General features: G+C 40.4%; 1 protein-coding gene across 1 annotated transcript; it reads left to right on the top strand.

The window, feature by feature from the left end:
- The first annotated feature begins 2,199 nt into the window (after window positions 1-2,199).
- ddc (dopa decarboxylase) lies at window positions 2,200-21,193 on the top strand. Its single transcript, XM_076737178.1, has 14 exons — window positions 2,200-2,315; window positions 3,654-3,861; window positions 7,628-7,741; window positions 7,901-8,020; window positions 9,862-9,996; window positions 10,905-11,048; window positions 11,533-11,599; window positions 11,997-12,091; window positions 13,600-13,667; window positions 14,451-14,527; window positions 15,446-15,465; window positions 15,587-15,685; window positions 18,647-18,748; window positions 19,399-21,193. Exons 2-14 carry the CDS (start codon window positions 3,661-3,663, stop codon window positions 19,597-19,599), a joined length of 1,443 nt encoding a protein of 480 aa, XP_076593293.1. The 5' UTR covers window positions 2,200-2,315; window positions 3,654-3,660; the 3' UTR covers window positions 19,600-21,193.
- The last annotated feature ends 1,546 nt before the right edge of the window (window positions 21,194-22,739 follow it).

Raw genomic sequence — 22,739 nt, 5'->3', positions numbered from 1 at the left:
ATGTCTGAGAATTTTGTCAAGCTTAACTCCCTTAATTACTGTCAAGAACAGGACACACCTCTAAAAGACACCCTGCAGGTTGGAAACAGTCTAATGCAAACATGGACCACATCACCTTTGTTCATCCTCACCCTCAAATCAAACAAAATTCTAAGTAACATCATGCTGACAGCTAGTGCATCGACTGGCCTAAATTGGCCTGGGTTGAATGTTTGTTGACAATAAACTGGTATAATCTGAGCAAACACATGGCACATGGCACAAAAGGCGGTGTGCCTTTAGCATTTTGAAGATTTAAAACATTATTTTGGTATAACTGCTTCTCTTGTGTGTATCTAGACTGATGTTACGCTGACCACATCTATCCCACTTCTATTTCACATTAGCTTAAGCCCATAGCATATGGATCCAAAAAACTAAGAGGGCAGATATTTTGGCTGCTGATCCCCAAACTACCCACTGATTATTTTGCTTTGCACGACCATTTGTTTTGTAAGATGTCCCAGCTCAACTAAAGTGTCTTTCTAAGCTATAGCGAGGTTGCTGCAAGGTGTACAGTAAAAACTGGGACTTGGGTCATTAAGTTGCCTCAAGATACCTTTATAAATTGACCTGTTATCACGAGAAACAAGCTTCGTTATCTCAAGATAGCATTAGAAAAGTAAGTTCACTCACGGCCGCTCTTGGCTTCTGTTCTGCTTGACACAAGAAATGGTAATTTAAAAGGTTTAAGTCTGCACACTCATGTTCATATAAACTCATGTAAGATGTCAAAGTGTTGGTGAGTTGTACCGGGTCTGCAGCAGCAGCCTCAAAAAGACGCCTGTAATTCCAGCTTTGCCTCATTGGTCCCTCTCCTCACAGTCTTGACCACAGGCTAAGCAGATTTTATTTTCTGCCTGTAAGCTTGGAGAAGATGAACCAGTGATCAGAGAGTCTCAAAACTGAACAGAGACCAGAGCAATACGTGGCCTTAATTATGGTAGCAGTGGTCCAGACTGTTTCTATCCCTGGCTGGACATTTACTCTGCTGTCTGTCTGAGGTTTGCTCTGTTGAAGCGCCCAACAACAATGAGCAACGAGTCTGGGTGTTTATGCTCCATATTAGTTATGTGGTCAGCCAAGTAACACTAACTAACAGAAAACAACAGCAATGACACATTGCACCTGTTGACCTTTACAGACTATCTGCTTCTAACCACAAGATCTTGTTGTCACACCCTGAATCAAATGATCTTAAATGAGAAAACACACCACACCTCTTCACAAAACTTTGTGGTTTGGAAATATTTACCTCACCTTTATTTCTTCATAATCACGCATTCTGATATGAGATGTGATGTCCTCATCACCACATGATCAGCAACACACAGATGCGCAAAAATGAAAGGTGGAGTGATGCTTCAAAAGTTAAACTGAACTGAAGTTATCAAACTGATTTCTTCATTTTGACGTCAAAGTCATTTTAAAAGTAATGCCACCTTGTTTAAGGGTATTTTTCCAAAACTGGATGCTTGAAACTCGGCCCTGATCATGACCCAAATTTAGAAAAACCCCAAAAGCCACTCCAATAATAATTTTAAAAACTAATCTTTTTCATAAAAATTTGATTTCTACATTCTACATTTTTTTGCTTGTCCCTTCTCATAACTTTACAAAAACAAATATTTCTATTCATATATATATATATATATATATAATATTTATAAGACATTTTAATTATGGTGTATCCTCTAACTTCATAGCCAGTACAGCAAAAATTTTATTTTTGTATTATTAATGAGTATACCTAAGCAAAATAGAGTATATAGAATTTTTATTTTAATATCTTTTTTGCTAGTATTATGGTTCTTGTTGACTATCATCCATGCAATTTTCATGCCAGATTAATTTAACTATGTCTGTTTCATCTATGTCAATCTGTGTACACATAATGAAAGTGTTTGAAAGCCTATTTCTGTGTGTGTGTGTGTGTGTGTGTGTGTGTCTGTGTGTGTCTGTGTGTGTCTGTGTGTGTCTGTGTGTGTCTGTGTCTGTGTCTGTGTATAGAGGCACAGTAACCACAGCTTCAGGAACTCTGTGAATTAGTCTGTCTGTATTGGCTGTGAGCTCCATTCCCATTGGCTGGCTTTGTGGAGGTTGGGGGGGTGGGGGTGGTTAGTGGCAAGATAAAAGGAGCAAATGTCTCTTGTCCTGCTTACACACACAAACACACTCGCCACGTGCCTGTCCGTCTGGCCGTCTGTTTGTGGACGCTAAAGAAGAGGAGAAGATCCATCGTCCAAACACCACTGCTGCAGCTCTCACCTGAAAATGTAAGTACGCACACACGCACATCCACATGAACATGTGTAATCCTATTTGAGATAAGAATGAGGATAAGGGCTCTGCTCCTCAACAAGGAAAAAGACATGCAGAGTGAAACACTTGTTGAATGATAAGGCTCTATTAAGCGGGGCAATGTTCATATGCTGCTGTGCCATTTGACGAGGCAGCAGTCATTTCTATGAGAATATGTTAAAAGCCTTTTGCTACGTTCTGATTGCAACAGGTTCAGTGTTTAACATTTGGCATGTTCAGGATTTGCAGTTGACAAGTAGACTCAGAAATGTTACTGTATTGTAATTGTATGTCCCTGAAGGAAATGTTAACGAGGCTCTGTTTTAAACAGGTTTATGAAATTGTCCTTTTGCACACTGTTATGAGCAAATGAGTGTATAACAAAGATCAACACAATGGACTTGTAGACATTTCTAGGAAATGCTTTTGGCTAAATTGCTTTTCTGTTCACATCAGTCCATGAAGTGAAGGTAAACTAAGCTGTGATCAGACTGGCTTAATGTGGTGGTAAGAGGGTCAAGGCCTCATACATACATTTAAATTGTGCAAGCTTATACAAACTGTGTCAAGGAGCATGGCTTAGGCTGTGTGTGTGTTCTGCTACTGTTCTGGAAATAAAACCAAATTAAATTACTTAGTAGCTTTTAAAAATATGGCTTCTACACACAGAGAGAGGAACAGCATTAAACTTGCAAAAGATCCTTTGGCCACATCAACCATTCAAAACACTTTCACATTTGGTCATTTAGTGCCAAATCAAGCAAACAGTTGAATTTTTTTCAGGTGTATCTTTCTTAAACATTCACATGTATGATACATATTTTATTTTGAGCTAACAGTTTTTCAGTGTTTATCACAGTGTCAGTACAATGAATTGAAATATATTCAGGTAAGAAAAAAAGGATGGCTCATCTTCCCAAATGGCTCATTTCATACCTTTTCAGATTTGTATGCAAAACATTGTACTGAAGGTGTAACTGTTTAACAGAAACTGTTTCAGTGTTCCTCTACATTTTTACATAAGTAAGCAAATGATTGAATGAATGGTTACAAACGTTTAGGGTGAACTGAGATCATTTTAATTTCTCAAGACCTCTTTGGTATAACAACAACGATAAACTCTACAACTCATTCCTGTCCATAAGAGCAAAATTGGAACTTTTGGAAGTGTATGTGCTTTTTAATTTGTCCACTGTTTAATTGTGGTAGCAACACTTTAATCTGAAAGAAATCATCAAGAGCTCCCATGCAACCGATTCAAATATTAGCAGCATGGTGCTTGATAGATGAGATCTTTCTCTGCTGTATTCCAGTGGTACCATGGACATAGCAGAGTTTCGACGCAGAGGGAAGGAGATGGTGGATTATGTGGCCGACTACCTGGAGAACATAGAACAGCGACCCGTCTACCCAGATTTGGAACCAGGGTATCTTCGTTCCTTGATCCCTACTGAGGCCCCAGTGGAGCCTGAGGCTTATGATGATGTTTTGAAGGATGTGGAGAGGGTCATCATGCCAGGGGTGAGCTTATATTTCTTCTGATTTATAGATGCACACAATGACGTTGTAGATGCACAGATTGTTCTGTTCTCCTCTGACAGTGGAAATCGGATTAGTCATTTATCATATCAGTATTGGGCTGTTCAGCTCACTTTAGATACACCATCAATAAAACTATTTTTTTTCTCAAGTCCCATGATGAAGCATCTTTGTAAACTTTTTATTTCATCCCATCTCAGAATATCAGGTGACATGAAAGAGAATTATCAGGATATTTGTGCTGTATGTAGGATTGCTAAAATGAATGTTTTTCTAGTAATATGAAATCATTCTTTGCTATTCATACGTCAAACTAAGTAATGTGGGGGTAATTTCTACCAATACTGTAGAATACTGAACCATTTATGTGCTAGTTTGTTTGTTTGCACTTGTCAGCCATACATCCAGTTATTTCCCTTGTGTTTTCATGTGGTTCCCTTTTCCCATGGATGTCTTATTTTCCCCTATCTGTGTGTGTGTGTGTGTGTGTGTGTGTGTGTGTGTGTGTGTGTGTGTGACCAGGTATTCATTTACTCACCTGCCTTATGGGGACAAAATGCAGGTCTCCTTAATGTAAATCATTAAATTTTAGAGTGAAGACTGAGGACAGGGTTACGGGTTAGGTAAGGTTAGCTTAGGTATAGGGTTAGGAATAGGCAAATAGTGGTTATGGTTAGGTTTGGAGTTAGGCTCCAGGAAATGAATGTAAGTCTATGTAATGTCCCCACAAGTGATAAAAACACAACATATGTGTGTGTGTGTGTGTGTGTGTGTGTGATGTGGGCGTGGCTTCTTCCCTTGGTTCTGTCCCTGCTCTGCCCTGATTGCAACCCATTCACCTCACCTGCCCTCTGCCTTCTGTCAACTCAACAGTATATCTGCTCTGGTTCCACTCATTGCCAGATCATTGTTTCAACTACAGTGGTAGTTTCTAGCTGTCAGCCGCTCTACAACAGCATATTCCAAGCATTTCCTGTACTTACTATGTTCCCTTGTACTTCCAGGATCACTACTTGTTGCCTTCAGCAAGAGGGTCCATGGTTTAAGCTTCATTTTTTCATAGAGTTGATATGTTCTACCTATGTTTGCATTGGTTTCCTACCACTGTCCAAACTAAATGAAAGCTGGAACCTGAATGACAATATCCAATGAGTGGTGGATTAATCCAATCAGTGGCAGCAGGGAAGGTTCATGTTGATGTCTATTTTTCAGCAAAGCGCAGTACTGCTAAAGCATGTGTTGGTTGGTGAAAAGATTGACATACTTAAAAAGTACAGTTAAATGTTTGTCTGTATGCCATGGACCTCTAATCAGTTTGGCAGTACAAGATCACAGCAGGTTGTCAATGATTAACAGAGGTAATTTTAAAATCATGCCAAGTGTTGCAGTGTCTCTCCAACCCCTCCATCACCAAAAGTGAGAGTGCACAGTAGTTTGATTGATGACTCACTGAATAAAACACATGAAGGGAATTAATTGATTGTATTACGTGTACAGATTTCTGCTGCAACCACAAACTACAGCATGCCTTTAAAGCAGATGATCTCTGGCAACGTATGATGCAAAAGCCACTCTTCACCAACTATGCAGCTGTGTTGAACCTCGTTCCTCTCCCATGATATTGCCATTCCACTGAAAGTGCCCTCGCACTATGAGGCAATGGAAAAGAGCTCTGTTGTTTCAAGTCAGGGAGTCATCACGGCTCGTTGTTCAGGCAGGACTTTGCCCCTGGCTTGAACAATAAAGCAAAAATCAGTTGGTTAGATAAAAGCATGTTCTGAGTATGGTCTATGTTCATACCCATCAACCCTCTTGTTATGAGTTGTGGTCGTCGAGCAACTAACAAAGGGTGAACCCAAAAATGCAGACTTAACAAAAGGCGGAGCGAAAACAGTTCAGTGATTTATATTTTATTATTAAACCCAAAAAGGGGCAAACAAAAATTCACCAAGTCAAAAAATACAAAAACACAACAAGGCAATACCAGAAAAACCCACAGTCGGTAACTAACAGGGGGACCAAGGACTGGATCAGAATACTCACTGTAGCCCAGGGAGGGAAACATACAGGAAGTAAAGTAACTATGACACAAGAGGGAAGGCTACCAAAATAAAACAGGAATAAGGCTACCAGAATAAAACAGGATCCTAACAGCTCTTGCTTTTCCTGGGATTCTCCTGTATTTTACACTTCTTTTTTGCTGTCCTCCTGTTTAAATATTTTCTTGTAAATCTCTTGTTCTTTTAACCTTTCTTAAAAAAAAGGCATAGATTTGTTTGTATGTTGTTGTGTTTGTATTTGATGTGTTTACTACATTCCCCTCCAGTGCAGCACATAGCAATATGTAGAACATTAGCTGTAACATCTACTGACAAGGGGCCATTCATTCAAACAGTCACAACAGTCGCCAATAAAAGAAGAAGAAAATGATGATGATGATGATGATGACGATGATGATGAAGGATGAATGTGAGAGCCCAGGCGGAACACTGGAAAATTTCCTTTATTTTCAAATCCCAATGTTGACAGGTATGGTCTCTGTAGGCGCATGATTGAAACCAAAAACCACTCAGTCATAGGCTGCAGAGACAATCTTAGGTAAATATGTCCCAGTTGGGCGTAACCTTGGACCCATCCAAAGTGAACTGAATACAAGAAGGATGCACAGACAAAGCATGAAGGTCGCCCACCTTCTTCATGGAGGTCAAAGCGAGGGACAGTACAGGCTCAATGGGCTCAAATGGGAGACCACAAAGGGCTTAAAGTACCAAAGCTAAATCCCTTGAGGGGACACAGGATTTAACCACAGGCCTCAGGCAGACTCCCTCTAAGAAACAAATGCAAAGAGGGTTATCAGCAGATGATGCCCTCACACTTTGAATCATTGCCACCACACTTGGGGGGTGACCCTCAGCTATTAAATTGGACCTCTCAACAAGTAGGTATGCAGCCATCACATTTCTGGGTATGGATGAATCACCTCTCCTCCCACTGGAGAGAGTAGATCCTCATGGAGAGGAAACTGCCAGGGCTTTGTTGCCAGCAGACTGATTATCTTGGCAATTTGCCTGCGGCATCTGGGTGTATGCCTACGTGAAAATAAGCATCTGTGAGATCGATTGCTGCAAACTGATCCCCTATGCCTGTAGTTTTCATTAGCAGTTTGAGTGTTAGCATTTTTAACTTGAGTTATTTTGTTAAACACTCACAGTACCAAGCTTGGGATGAACTTTTGTTTGCCTCAGAAGTGGGAACCACTTGTATGGCTCTCTTGTTCAGCAGTGTTCATTTCCACCCTTTCTGAAAAATTCTGAGAACTGCGATGGCCAGTCCACCTCCAGTTTCTCAGCCATATGCTGGTAAAGTGAGATGAAGGATGAATCATCTGGCCAACTGACGCATTAGCGGTGGTATACTGGCCCAACTACAAAGTCTACTGTTCATCCGCCAATAAACCATGCACATCCAGCACATCATCATCATCCTAGCGTCTGGCCATCTCAAGCATGTGGCTGGCTAGTGCTGTTGGAGGGCTCCAGCTCAGACTCAGCTAACCCCTTAACATACTCCATGTGGTCTGCTCAGTTGCCAGCAGGTGACTACACTCACCAATAGTGGCAGCGCTGGCTAAAGCTAACAGGGCCGTTAAGATAACTTTGACCTGGCAGTAGTCTACTGCAGGAGAAGACCTAACTAGCTGTAGCTAGATGACCTTAACTGCATATTTTCATATTTCATCTTTCTCCAGATCACCCACTGGCACAGCCCATACTTCTTTGCCTACTTTCCAGCTGCTTCCTCTTACCCTGCCATGTTGGCTGACATACTGTGTGGGGCCATAGGCTGCATTGGATTCTCCTGGGTAAGAAACACTTTGCTGTGCATCTCTATGAGTGTATGAATGTATGAGTCAAGACTAGCTGCATCTTTAGTTCATATCTACATGCAAACAATAAAGATTTCATTTTGATGGATGGACTGATTGATTTTTCTTTTTGGTATTTTGGTTGCATGTTTTCAGGCTGCCAGCCCAGCCTGTACAGAGCTGGAGACAGTGATGTTAGATTGGCTGGGGAAGATGCTGCAACTGCCTGATCATTTTATAGCCGGGACTCATGGTCGTGGAGGAGGTGTCATCCAGGTGAGTGTCTTTTGTGTGTATTTATTACTGTGTACTTCCTACACAGATTTGTTCTCAGGCAGTCCAAAGAGTCAAACCAACTTCTGCTCACATATATACTCTGTATTTCCATCATTTCTCCAGTCGCCTTTCCCGTTTGACTCTCATAAAAACACAGTCACAACTGAGTGCTCCTGAACCCATATTCATCAGCAATTTGTGTACTATTGATTTGTCATCTCTTTTCCTCCCTGATTCCCACCAGCTGAAAATTGGCAGGAAATTGCCTTTTAATATGTCATCCACCGACAGAAAGGGATGATGCTGATGGTGTTGGGATTGTTTCGTGTGACAAGGGGTGAAGCATTAGTTTAGTCTTCCATTGACAGTGATGTGTGTGTGTCTGTGTGCGTTCATGGAATGGTTAGTGGAGCATGAGAGTACACTCTGATGACATGACATTTCATGCCTCTTCTATTGTGACTACCTGAGTGTGAGGGTGTGCTTATGTGCGCACTCATGTTTTTGTTTCTGTCTTGCCACTGTCCATTTTAGATGCAGCTTACCAGCTCACTATGGCAACGAATAGGGCTCTTCTCACTGCAGCAGGCTAATGAGTGTTGTGACAGCACATTGTCGGGCTATTATTATAAACCTTATGCCAACACAAAGGGGAAATGGGAGGGGAGGTTTCAGAAAGACCCTCTGGTGACCTTAGATTTCACTTTTTACCCATTTGTGAGTCATTAGACTTTGATGGCAGAACAAGACAATGCATATGTGATTTAAATAAATGACAAATGACATGAAAATGAAACATTAATCAAAAAAGAAGTGTGTGATAATTCTATGGTTCCTTCTGTGTAAAGATATTAAAGACACAAACTTACATTGTTTTTTCTTTTAATGCCTGAATCATTATTAGTACAGAAACATCATTTCTTATCCGTGACAGCAATCGTGCAGTTTTTCTTTTCAGCTGGTGAGGTGAAAGGAAAGGACAGGAAGTATAGTTGAGTAAGTTGGGAAGCTAGAGGTTTTCTTTTGCTGTCAGTTTCAGACTGTTCTTTCATTTTTTGTGCCCCTGATACGTGATGTGATGGATAAGTTGATTGATCGATTCATTCTGTGGGTCCCTATCTGTCTACAGAGCTTAATTTTACTCTGTATTTGTTTTGAAATGCATCTCAGCCTGCTTGAGCGATTTGTTCTTATTGATTGAGTGATCTCAACATTTCATTGACCCTCTTATTCTGGTAATGCCCCCTGATACCTCAGAAGCCACGCTTCACTTCATTATAGCCTCAAACAATGCTCAGTGTATCACGCTGGATGATTACTCATGACAGTTTCTAAACACAGTAATTTTCTTCTTCTGTGGAGGTGTGTGACAGAGTGGGTGAGAACATGCCATTTGTTCCCGTTGTCCCCATCATTGCCACATTGCTTACTAATTTAGCCATGCTTGTTAATGGTTGTTTTAGCCATAGTTCCTTCATTGATCTATAACCTGGAGACACAAACTATCCCGGTTTTTGTTTGTCTTATCCATTGTGTTTTCAAACTTTAATTTGATATGATTTAAAGTGTAACGCAGTCAAGTTACGCTGTTAGGTTGAGTTACTGTTTGTTGGTTCAGTTCTGAATTCCATAAATGAATAATTTAATTTCATACCATACCCACCATGTGCTCCTGAGACAGACAGAAGGAATGCTCACATAATCCACAATGAATATGTTCATAGACAGGATAACATACCAGTTGTATTCAGGGTACTTTCCAAATGTTTTTGAATGTTTTGCTTTTGTAAGTAGAGGGAATATGCTGGATTGTTTACACATCCCCTCGATTTCTCCAACAGAGCACAGCCAGCGAGGCAACCCTGATGTCCTTGCTTGCTGCCCGCTGTAAAGCAATCCGACGGGTCCAGGCATCCAACGGCGAACAATCAGAGGCTGAAATCCTCTCCAAACTGGTGGCTTACACCTCTGAGCAAGTGAGCACAGAAAAGATATTTCCAATCTTACTCATATACTGTTTAATGCAGAGGCTAAGATACCTGATTCCATTTATTTAATCACAATTTCTGACTCTACATATATCAGTTTCATTATTTGATATTTTCAGAAATAAGTAGATCATTTTGCTTAAAAAGACATTTAACAATGTTTTTTAAGTTCTCATGTGAACTTTCAGCTATACTAAACAATACATATGCTTACTGAATAGCTAGTGTTGTGAAAAGACAATGACATCGGTTCATTTGCAAAGTTTCTGCAAATATGTGGACTTCAGAAGACCATGTGAACTCAGATCATTGAAGGTTACCTCAGTAGGAGTGAATGGGCTTTTCAGAGACTGGGTGAGACAGAGGGTCAGTCAGGCAGTAGCTAGCTCTGATCAGGTTTAATACCAGGCTGACTTTGTGATTGGGTTAGGGAGTCGCCTGAGGGCCACACAGACCTTTACAGGGAGAGCAGTTTGTTGTTTTTCCACTGAAGAGCATTTATGTGTTTCTTTTTGGCATAGTAATCTGTTGTAGATAATTAGGAATAAATCACTCAAGCTCTGAGGTTGAGTATGATACGGTACTGTGAGTATGGTACAGTATTATCTCCAAATTCATCCACCACAAAGGAGGATGTATACGATGTGTGTGTGTGTGTGTGTGTGTGTAGATATATATGCTTCAAGAGGAATCAGGTTTTATAAGGTTTGATCCGAGCACTATCCCATCCTAACGAATGAATAATAATTTCATCATATAAAATTATTCAGTATTCAGTAACCATGTGAAATCAGCTGTAGAAACAGATCTATCTCCTTATCAAAAGCAGGAGGAGATTCATCTCTGTGAACTATTGTTTACATTGCCTTCCTGACAAATGTGGCTTTCTTTCTAAGGCTCATTCCTCAGTGGAGCGTGCTGCTCTGATTGCGGGAGTGATGATGAAGAAGGTTCCTACAGACAACAGCTATGCTGTCAGAGGGGAAATGCTTAAGAACATGGTGGACGAGGACAAAGCTGCTGGACTCATCCCTTTCTACGTAAGAAAAGAACATCCATCCAATTATCACAGAGCTGACGCACATAGACAGACACAAGCAGCAACATCTGCGACACTAGATATTATTGATTTTTACATTGAGTTACACACATCTGTCACTGGATAGCTTTTGCTACACATGTAAACATTACAACCGACACAACCACTCAGTGAGTTGACAGCCACAATGATACAATTTGCCTGTCATGCTGCTGTGCACACCCTGAGGCTTCTGTTGAAGGATAACATTGTTTCTGGTGAACCTAATGTATGTCTATCTGGTTAAGGGCAATAATCCCTGTCTCATTTGGACCTACTGATCACCATCAACAGCAGTCAACAAAATTCAGGGGGCTGCAATGGTCCAGTGTCTCTGAATCATCTGTGCATATTGAGACTGATGTCCAGATCTATGTTCTATCTGTACTTGTATAAAAGCAATATGTTAGAGCCACTGCAAGAACTTGTATGTTCTTGTCTTTCAGTTCTGTGCGACTCTCGGTACCACTCCATCATGTGCTTTTGATCACATCACTGAGCTGGGGCCCTTATGTGAGTCAACAGCAGCACACCTTCGATCTTATTGTTTCACAACAGGAAACGGATTGTAAAGCCATGTTGATTTTATTAGCTTCACAACACAAACTTTGATTTAAGAGAGAGCAGGATGTTTGGAGGGGAAAGTCGGAGTCAGGGTGTATGTAAGAAACTCTTATTCCCTGCAACCAAGTGTGTTGTGAGAGTGTCCATGAGTGAGAAACTAACAAAACAAAACAAAAAAATCACTTGAATTATTTTTTTTTCTTCTGAAAGAACTACTTGTGAATATGTTTTTTACAGTAATTCATTCATCCACCATAGTTGTATACCGCCAAGTTATTCAATTTGGATTGACAAAAGTATTTATTTTACTGATATTAATAACCTCTCTGTTTCTTGTCCATTGCAGGTAGTGAGGAAAATATGTGGATGCACATTGATGCAGCATATGCTGGCAGTGCATTTATCTGCCCTGAATTTAGGCCTTTGTTGAACGGCGTTGAGGTGTGTAAAAAATATGCAAACACCCGCATTCATAAACCAACAATATAACACAAATAATAACAGTGATTTGCTAACAATGTTTTACCCTCTTGGCAAAATTTCTATGAGCAGTTTGCTCCAAGAATTCTCATGAGAAAGACGACATGGTAGGATTTTAACCTTGATCGTCATTGCATGTGCAGGATGGATTTAATATGGTTTTAAGTGTGGTCAAAATCTTGAAATGCACAGGTACATGTTGCTGCTGAATGGCAAGACAGCCTATTTCTGTTCAACTGGTTGTGAGATATCTCTCTTAACATCTATGAAAGGAAACACTAACCGCATACTGATTATATCCAGCTGCTTTTTTTCTGCTTGAAAGTGGCGTAACGTTAATGTCAAGGAGGAAGCATGCAAGAGGGAGTAATAGTCCAAACAATTGGCATTAGCGCAGGAGCATCAATCTGCCTTTTGAGGCTGCCGAGGCAGCTGTTGCTCCCCAAGCTGTGCAGAGACGCAGAGATAAGGACGGAGTAATTTCCTGAGGCAGCGTTAGACCTTTATATATCACTGTTTATTAGACACACAAGTTCAAACAGTGTTGGTGGGGAGACAGAGAAAACAGACCTGACTGTAAGAGGACCAAATGTTGTTTCATCTTTTTCCCTACATATAGTTAGCTGTAAAATAGCTATTGGATATGTACAATAACACATTTTCTTCACATGACCTTGCTCGTAATTTGAGTGCAATGGGAATACAAACTTTTTTTTTTTTTAAACCCTTGCAGTAATATTTCGTAGATGTCTTATACTGTAGTTATAATGTATAACTTTGAAACATTCTGAGATGAATGGAAATGATTGGATGAGGACATGAAGAAGGTACCCGGTCTTTTACGATGAAGAGTGCAGCCCTGATGGAAGGTTGGTTGCTAGGATATGAGTGATGGGCAAGCAGGCAACCAGCCCCCTTTGAATCAGTCAGCATGGCAACTGTCAGCCAGTAGTCTGTCTCACATTGTCTCTCTACGCTGTTATTGCATTTATGGCGGTAGAGAAAAGGATATTACAAAAGATAACCAACAAAAAGATGAGAACAGATTAGGAAAGGTTTGTCTCCCTTTGAATAAACCCTGACAGGAAAGGGTTATTTTCCTTGAGCGCTGCGAGCTGTTGGCTGGATGTTCCTCTTTTGCATTTCAAATAAATTGTGCCTGCTTTAGTGTGGATAATGTTGGTGAAACGGTTGCCTCTGCGTCACTATTGGTAAATAGAGGTGTGTCATGGTGTGTGTTTTTGCAAAAACACATTTTTCAAATTGTGCTAATGTTACATGAAAAATATTATTTTTTCATTAAAATTCTTCTTATTGTTATTACATTTCTTTTTTCTGTGGGCAACTTATTAGTCCCTCCCCACCAAAAAAATGCAGCAATTTACCTCAGAAACCTAATGATATTAATGACGACCTGACTGTCTTGTGTTACAAGGCTTCATTACAATTTTTTTTTGTTTCTCTTTAAGTTTGCAGACTCTTTCAACTTCAACCCACACAAGTGGATGTTAGTCAACTTCGACTGCTCCGCAATGTGGTAAGCTGCTGCACTGCTCTCCTGTATTTGTGTACAAAAAGGTATATTATTACTGTGAATGTTGAGATCTTGTCTGACACAAAGACCTGCTCAGCACAAAGAGAGTCATCCATGCTTTTTATATTTATCAGTTTGTCGGAATATTTACCATTTAGAGTGACTCATGGTCCCCACACAGTAACAATGAGTTGTTAGTGTCATCACAAAACTGATATCCATCTACACCTCAATCATTTGTTCAGTGAAAATAGAACTACGCCTTCCATCTGCCCCTTCTGTCAGCAGCGAACAAAATGAGACATGCTTTGCACAAGATGGAAACTGAGGTATTTCAAAGCTTGACATGTGGTGAAGGGAAGAGGTTCTTAAGCTGTTTTTCCATCCCTTCTGGCTCAGTCAGTCACTACTGACATGATACCTGTCGGCTGTCATTGAGATATCTTTCTGTTTTAGTTGTCTGGCACATGGATAACCATGAGTGGAAGTTATGTAGTGTAGCAACACACTACAGAAAATGCTTTACTGTCTAATCTACATTACATTTGACATGTTTATCATGACATACATATCACATGTTAAACACATGTGGGCAGTAAACTAGTAATAAACAAATATTATGTAAAATCTTTATTAAAGGGCCACAATCACGTTTGCCAAAAACCATTTTCATTAAGATGTCTAAATTTGTACATGTTACAATGTGTGACTAAAAGATTTTTTGCAGGATTAAATGGTCCAGTGATATGTGGTGTAAAGACTTTGCTTGTCAACACTTATTAACAGGGTGAAGAAGAGAACGGACATTATTGGAGCCTTCAAGATGGAGCCACTCTACCTGAAACATGAAAACCAGGAGTCAGGTAGACTCACTTAAATGATTTGAATCAGTGATCACAGATGAGGTCGGTTAATCCTGAGGTCTACGGCATACATAATGACAACCATACTGTTCACTTGGTGAAGATGGTTAGTGTACTCACTAGAGCCAAAATGCACGCTTTTCCAATCCAACAATTACTGCTGAAGCATTGCACCAGAGTCTTAAAATGCTGTGAAGTGTAGTCTAAACGAGAGATACACAGGCATGAAGGTGAATGTGTGACAAAGCCAGACAGGTGTGCATGTGGGTGTGCATACATAGACGTTTGACAAATTAACAATTCTGTCCTACCTGAAGTTAAGCTGCTTTACTGCATTTGTGACCTCATTTAATCAATATTAGCATCATGCATTGTCCTTCAAACAAATCAGAAAAAAAAAATCCCATACTATGATTCTGTGTGTCTGCTGCCACTGTGTGTGCCAGTGTGCGTACTCCCAGCCTGCAGATGGGCTCAGATCAGCACTATAATTTTTGTGACATACAGACAGAGAGAAAGACAAACAGCTACCTCCCACCACAATGAGGCACCTTACAAAAGCTTTCCCTTATACAATCTGGACTCTTCAATCTAATTAGTGGTTATTAGCACCAGCTAACACTGGCTTCCATTCTGTAGAGATGAGCTATCTGCAACCAATGGTCTGTTCGAGCTGACAGTGCCGTGATCAGAAGGGTATGGGGGGGGGGGGGGGGGTACAATGACTGCAGCACCTGGACAATGGAATACAATCCCAAAATACAGCAGCTTCACAAAGATCCTTTATTGAGGCTAATGATGAGGCACAAGAAGGCACACGTACCTGAACCAGCTAGAAAAAGATGCATTAATAGTCTACACTATTAGTATGTGATGTGACATTTTTAACTGACTCCTGAACTGTTTTTCTTTCAACAGGCCTGGTCACAGATTACAGGGTAAGATGAATTATTATTTATTTAGGATCATGCAAGTAATCAAATAACCCTGGTTAACATTGAACATGCAGAGCTTCCAGCTATAACCACTCTCCTACTCTCATCCTCCTCTGTCCTGCAGCATTGGCAGATTCCACTGGGAAGACGATTTCGCTCTCTAAAAATGTGGTTTGTCTTCCGTTTGTATGGACTCAAAGGCCTGCAGGCTCATATACGCAAGGTAGAAAACCAACTGAATGGTCCACTCCACTCAGTCTTCTCCGTTCATGTGTATCTTTACCCTTTAATTCCTGGTTAAAATACTAATTATTTCTGTTTTCAGATCTTTTTTGTAATCCATACTGGCAGAAACCAACATTTTCACACTGAAATCACCTTTATTTTAAAATGCACAAAACTCTAGCTATATTTTGTAGTTTGCATGCAGGCAATGGTTTTAATGAAGCATTACAAAACATTGGTTTTATGTTTACATTTACACAAATGTGTGTTGGCAGCTGAAAAACCAGCCATTTGTTATCAGCAATATCAGTAATCCTGTAGTGTTATTAACTTAATCCAAACCTTGTGCTCTGTTAGAAATGGCTAAAACATTATCACATTACTGACAGTGGTGAGCAGTCCGGCCTCCCCTCTTCCTCCTCCTTGTGTCCCATTCCTACTCAATCACTCCTGAAAAAAACACTTCTGACAATCACATGTGCCTGGTCTTGATGGTAAATGTCATCCCCTTCCTCCCCCCCACACCTCACCCAAGCTAATCCGCCTTACCACTAAAGTCCCTTCAGTGCCCTCATCTCTGCCTCCATCAGCATATCCTGTCAGTCATACATGTCTGCTCTGTACCTTCTGTTTATAGCAACATTTTCCTACATTTGCCCTCCTTTTCACTCCCCCCTGCCCACCCAATCCCATCCATTTCTGCTCGCCGTTTCTTCTTGATGCGCTCAGCCCTGCATGCATTTCTCATATCCCTCATCCTCCCTCCAGTCTGCTCTGTCAATCAAATCAGCCTGTTTTGTGTTTACTCTTCATTTTAAATGAAGCAGAAGCAGCATTGATCCCTGCAGCCATAACCCATGACACAGTACTCTACTGTACATCTGTCCTGAGATAGAGCCGTTTGTGCTGTGTTTTTGGTCCTTTTGGAGCTAAATTTTGGAGAGTCAGACAATATGTTCAAATGGAAATACAACGTGTGCGATTTGCTGTGAGTTTCCTCTTTCCAGGTGGGGGAAAACACATTTAAAATTTACTTTGTCTTTCTTTTTCTTGAAAAACACTAATGAATTATCCCCCATGAGCAAGAGAAGTTGTAAAATGGAGCACTTTAATGACAAACACACATAGAATGTGTGTCCTACGCAGCACACAGACAGTCAGGGCTTTATAGCATATTAGCTTGTAAAGATGTCTGAGCATCTGTGAATTACTGGCTGGGAATGAGGAAACAAGGTGGTGGTCAAACAGTTAGGCCAGTATTTGCCTTCATTAGAGAGACAGGAAAAGGAGAGCTGAAGTTGGTCCATATAATTGTGATTAGATGCAGTGATGCGTCCAGTGGGCTCTTTGATCACAAATGGGTAAATTATGCTGTAGGAGCATGTTTGAACTGACCGTGCCATTTGAAAATTATTCAGACCCTGATGACATTTCCTGAGAGCAGATTTTGATATAGACTATTTCATGGTTATGAAGTTCTGTTTTGAACTTGATTGAAAATAGCCTCCTAGGCAGTGCTTTGTAACATTGTGTGTATTATCCCTTAACCCACTAATTTAATTAAATGTGTCTGGTTATCAAGAGTTACAGATGGCCACATTTGGTCCATGATAATGTGTTACATTACTGGGTTTTGGTAGAGAGCTACAGGCTGAAATCTAAGGACAAAATCATCTGATCTGCATGGCTGAAAGACACTGTGCCTTGTGCTGATACAGCACTGCCATCTAGTGAAAATCACAGAAATTACAGCCTATATATGTACTTTATATCAGCGGTCAACAGAGCCTGTCAGTGATGATCAGAGTCTGAAAGAAGTTTTATTTTGAAAATCAGGTGCATTCACCTGTGCACATGTCAAACCGCTCGTCTCGGTCATGTGATACGGCAGTAAAAAGTAAGCCCACAACGCCTTTGGAGAGTCTCTTATGAAAGGGGAAAAGGCGAAATGATGAGACAGAGGACGAGGAGCCTACAACTTCTGGGAAAGTCCCCGGAAATCTGGGTCAATCCCGGTAAGTTCCGGGACTTTGCCAAGACCGACCCGGAAATTTCCGATCCGACCTTAGATCCGACCCGGGACTTACCAGGGATCCGACCCTGGATCAGACCCGTGACATGCACACACTAATAATAATAACAACTCAATCTAACCCAGGACACACACACACACACACTGATAATAATAACGGTTACAGGAAGTCAGTGCAGTAAATAGTGCGTTAGAGCAGCGGTCCCCAACCACCGGGGCCATTTGGCACCGGGCCGCACAGAGAGACAGAACAAAAATGTTTTATTGATCATCAGAGTCTGAAAGAAGTTTTATTTTGAAAATCAGGTGCATCCGCCTGTGCCTCTGTGCACATGTCAAACCATAAACCGCTCGTCTCGGTCACGTGATACGGTAATAAAGAAGTAAGCTCACAAGCTAGCAAAAGTGAGTAAAAGATAAACGTCTTTGGAGAGCCTCTTATGAAAGGGGAAAAGGCCAAATGATGAGACTGAAGAAGAAGAGCCTACAACTTCCAAGAAAAAGAAAGCTGCATTTAAGAGACAATGTCAGCAGTCCTACTTAAAATGCGGGTTTACCGCTTCAGGTGATTCTCACGCACGAAGCCCGCTCTGCGTAATATGTGGCGACAGGCTCGCAAATGAGGCAATGAAGCCTTCTCATTGAAGAGAAACAAGCGCAGGGCTCCCAGTAATTACCACAGCTACATTCAGGGTAATGGTGAGTTGTATTTTTTAATACTTTGTTTTATTCGGTCCGGCATATTATTGCTTTACGTGAAACCGGTCTGTGGCGCAAAAAAGGTTGGGGATCGCTGCTGTGTATGATAAGGATGATAAGAGCAGTGCAGGTGTATTTTCATCTACATGCACACGATATGATTGCGTACATTTACGTAGAACAGTGCACGAGTCATAGCATATTATAATCTATGTCTTCCCCTTACAGCAAGTGGGCCTGGCCAAGGAGTTTGAGAGTCTGGTAAGAGCAGACAAGAGGTTTGAGATCTGTGCTGAGGTCATCATGGGACTGGTCTGTTTCAGGCTCAAGGTAACAACACCAACTTTGTGAAACTACTAAAACTTGATAAAAACCGTGTGGTGGACAAAATTCCCTTACCCTGTTAAACCCATTTCATACCCAGTATTGATAGACAGACAGCAGAGACGTACACACAGACACAAGAGGTCCATCTGCTACAGGAGATGAAACGTTCTAAAAATTCTTTCCTCATCTGCTCAAATGTTGTTTTTTATTGGCAGAGGACAGCCGAGGTCTCTGAGTTAGACTAATAATGTTGAATCAGGAGGTGACATACACAGAATGTTTATATTCTACTGGTCCACGCTTTTCTTATCCATCTTACTTACCTTTCAAATGGCCAAATAGACATGTCTGTAAAACTCAACTATATCTGAGTTACGAGGTCACTTAAATTCACACATAAGCTTGTTTTTGCATGTGAGGTGATATAGGTCATGGTATGATTACAAGACAGCAGTCAGTTCATTGCTGAACACAGGTAGCAGTGCAATTCTGAGTGAATTTAGAGTGCCCTAAGGCGGTTAGCCAACATTATACAATGGAACAAGACAACAGTTTGACCCAGTAACCTAAACGTCTCGAAGGCAAGACAGAAATTCTGGTTGCTGTAAATCTAATCAACTTGAGCTTTATTTCTTCTTGCCCCCTGCTCTCAGGGCTCCAATGAACTGAACCAGAACCTGCTGAAAAAGATCACCAAGAGCAGAGAGATCCACCTGGTGCCTTGCCAGCTCTCTGGCCGCTTTGTCCTGCGCTTCGCCGTCTGCGCACGCACTACCGAGTCACGTCACATCCAACAAGCTTGGCGCCACATCACGCAGCTGACCTTTGAGCTTTTGCAGGAGCCCGGTTATTGACCAAGAGGCTGGGAAGGGGCTATCCACTCTGATGATCAGGACCAAAGTTAGGGCAAAATGTCATATATGGGATGAACAATGATTTTCCAGCTTGCTTAGAATCAAGTGTGTTTCTGTCTGCAGTCAAGTTGTCCAGTCTAGTAAGCAGTGATCATTTATTTGCTTATTTTCTTTTTGATTTTGCAAATTTGTGTATGTGACAAGAAGTTTTTACACATCTATAAAAAACAAAATCTGCATAAAAGGAAAGGATGTAGATTCCAGATATTGAATTTTCTATCTGCAACTCCTCCCTCCATTGACTTTGCTTTTATCTCTCCCTGTTTAATGTATGAGTATGTTTCTGTCCTCATCGTAATGCACTTATCCCCATGCAGACTTGTCTTTACTCTCTGTGCCACTTCTGTGTCTTCTGTGTGTAAAATATGGTTTGGGCTGAGTTCAAGGTTTGGTTTGGTTGGTCTAGGCTCAATTTTTCAAGTTCTACAACGAATGTATTGCACATTGTGTGTGTGAGTTCGTTTTTGAGTCCATGTGTGTCTGCAATTTCCTGTGGGTGCTCATAGAAAAACAGCTTTTTCCACACGTATATTTAATGAGGCGCTTTAAATAAAGGAGTAAAAATGAAGGGGTTGTAATAGTGAGATAAAGATTCACTTTCCACAAAATAGTTTGGCTATGAATGCGTGGAGGGCTTCATAGGGGATGTGGGGTTAAAGAAGAACAACATTGCTACTAGTATCAGGTGAAACCCCTTTTATAAGTGCATTCATTTATTTCTGGTCTCATCAGCAAAACTATTTGTGTCTAATGTATAATGGAAGGCAATGGCCAGTCATTATTGTCCATTATTTTGTTTTTTTGCCTTTTTTTTTTTTTTTTGTTTTTTACAGAATTCTTATTAATTAATATAGTGTCTTATGCAAGATACCCATTATCTCCCAAAACTGTAGCACAAGACAATCACTCTTTCACTGTAAATCAGTTAAATGAAAATGAAATTATTTGACTTGAGCTACACAGGACCACTATTTGTTTCTTATTCCCAATCATAAGTATTATACAGGGACTTAATTTGTGACATGGATTTAACATACTCACCCTGATGTAGCATATATCTGTGTTCAGACAGAAATAAGTGATCGAATGAGTAAAATTAAAAGTGTAGGATTATATTTAAGTTGTGTAAATGGACAATAATTCAATGTTCTCTGATTGCATACCGATTTGGTGCCTGTAAGGTCTTTCTGGTTTAGCATTGTGTATACCAAGAATCTAGGAATCACATTAGTCTCTCATCGTATACGTTAAATGTTTAGCCTCATGATTTAAGACAGATTCTAATGAAGAACAAATGTAATTAAAACAAGGCTAACCTCCTGCCCATTGTCCATGGTTTGTAAATCACTGATCTCTCACATTTGTCTGTCAGAGGGTATGTAAATCTGTGCTGTGACATCACAAATCCATGTCTGAATTCATATGATCGTGTCAAAGTTGGCTGCTATTATTGATCAAGCTGTTTTGTGTTTGGCTTGGCTGTGCGCTGCATGCATTGGTATGAGTTTGTTTCAATAAAGTCTACTGTAGTCTGCATTGTGTTTGGATTCTTTTTGAAAATCTTCATTAAAGGGTTATCATATATCACATAAAGAGAATATTTAATTGTGCGTGTGTTTAATTGAGTGCCACAACACCCTTGGGTGGCTTGAGAATGGGCCAAGGGTACCTCAAGATTTATCACATCACTGTTCATTTATTGTGTGTCACGTTTGACCACGTTAAAAAATCCTTAACAAACTGAGCTCAGAGGTTCTGTTTCCCGAGCATAGTACTGAAAGAGTAGTAAAAATGCAGCCAGACATAGTCCTGCTGTCCCTCTACTGCAGTGTACTCAATTAAAGATGACAGGCATAGACACACACACACACACACACACACACACACACACACACACACACAGAACGTGTTGGGCCACTCAGCCTCCTCTGAGCATTCTAATCCCTGAGGACAAAGGCCAGTGTTCTATAAATACAGATTAGCATTCAGTATTAGAGGTTAACCCTTGCGTTATGTTCACTTTTTGGACCCTTTGGTACTGTTCAGGTCAAATTGACCCGGGACATTATCGTTGGCTTTAAAAGAAATACAAAAATAAAAATTAACATAAAAAACTCCAACGTATATTGTCTTTATCTCAATGGAACAATTTAACAATGGAAGTGTCATTCGTTTTTTTGTGATAAAGTTATGATGTATGTAAAAAAAAATCCACACTAATAAAGCCTTGATGGTATTTATGCTTATCTATGAAAAAATGAAATGAAACAATGTTTTTATTGATGTTGTTTATTTTAAACTTATATTCTCAATTGATTTTCATCTTTATCTTATTATAACCAAAGCCGGAGAGCAAAAACAGGTGAATAACAACAAAGGGAACACAAACCAAACTCTGTTACATGAATGACTGAATGAATTGAATTGAGTGAATTGAATGAATTGAATGAATGAATGTATGAATGAATGGTTATGAAATACAAATAGAGCACACAGAGCACAGAACATGAAGGAAACATGCACTGTCTAAACAACACATGGTGCACAGAACTTGAGTGTGTGTGTACTATAGATGTCAAGATCATCTTCAGATTCACTTTCATACTCAGAAGCTACTTCTACATTATCCTCATATTCTGAAACATCCTCCTCTTCCACTTCACTATCTGTCCCTTCTAATATTAGCTCCAAGGCCCTCTGAGCAGAGAATCTTTTGCTCATATTGCTGGTGGAGATTGTGGGTGAAGTGACCTATGATGTATGATACATCTGGTACAGTAAGAGAAAATTTTCCCAGGTTCCAATGCTTCAGAGGGTAAAAAGGGCAGGGAAGCTTGTATTGTGTGTGTGTGTGTGTGTGTGTGTGTGTGTGTGTGTGTGTGTGTGTGTGTGTGTGTGTGTCTGTCTGTCTGTCAGGCATTGTATGCATGCGGGTCAAACTGACCTGAACATCCTATGAAGGACATAAATGTGTAGGGGTATTGTATCATGTCAAGTCAATTTTTTCTTTCTTTCACATGTTCTTCACATAAAATAAGCCAAGGCCACAGAGTTTCAGGTCGAAATGTCATATCTTTGTA

Source organism: Chaetodon auriga, chromosome 8 (assembly GCF_051107435.1).
Source record: "Chaetodon auriga isolate fChaAug3 chromosome 8, fChaAug3.hap1, whole genome shotgun sequence".
Taxonomy (NCBI): Eukaryota; Metazoa; Chordata; class Actinopteri; order Chaetodontiformes; family Chaetodontidae; genus Chaetodon; species Chaetodon auriga.
Note: the sequence above shows the minus strand (reverse complement) of the source record. Positions and strands in the feature narration are given on the sequence as shown.

What these genes read in the sequence shown, in the direction of transcription:
- ddc (XM_076737178.1), top strand. Translation starts at nt 3,661, where the DNA reads ATGGACATAGCAGAGTTTCGACGCAGAGGGAAGGAGATGGTGGATTAT. An exon ending in GTGGAGGAGGTGTCATCCAG is followed by an intron (nt 8,021 to 9,861) that starts GTGAGTGTCTTT and finishes TTTCTCCAACAG; the next exon opens with AGCACAGCCAGCGAGGCAAC. An exon ending in GCCTGGTCACAGATTACAGG is followed by an intron (nt 15,466 to 15,586) that starts GTAAGATGAATT and finishes TCTGTCCTGCAG; the next exon opens with CATTGGCAGATTCCACTGGG.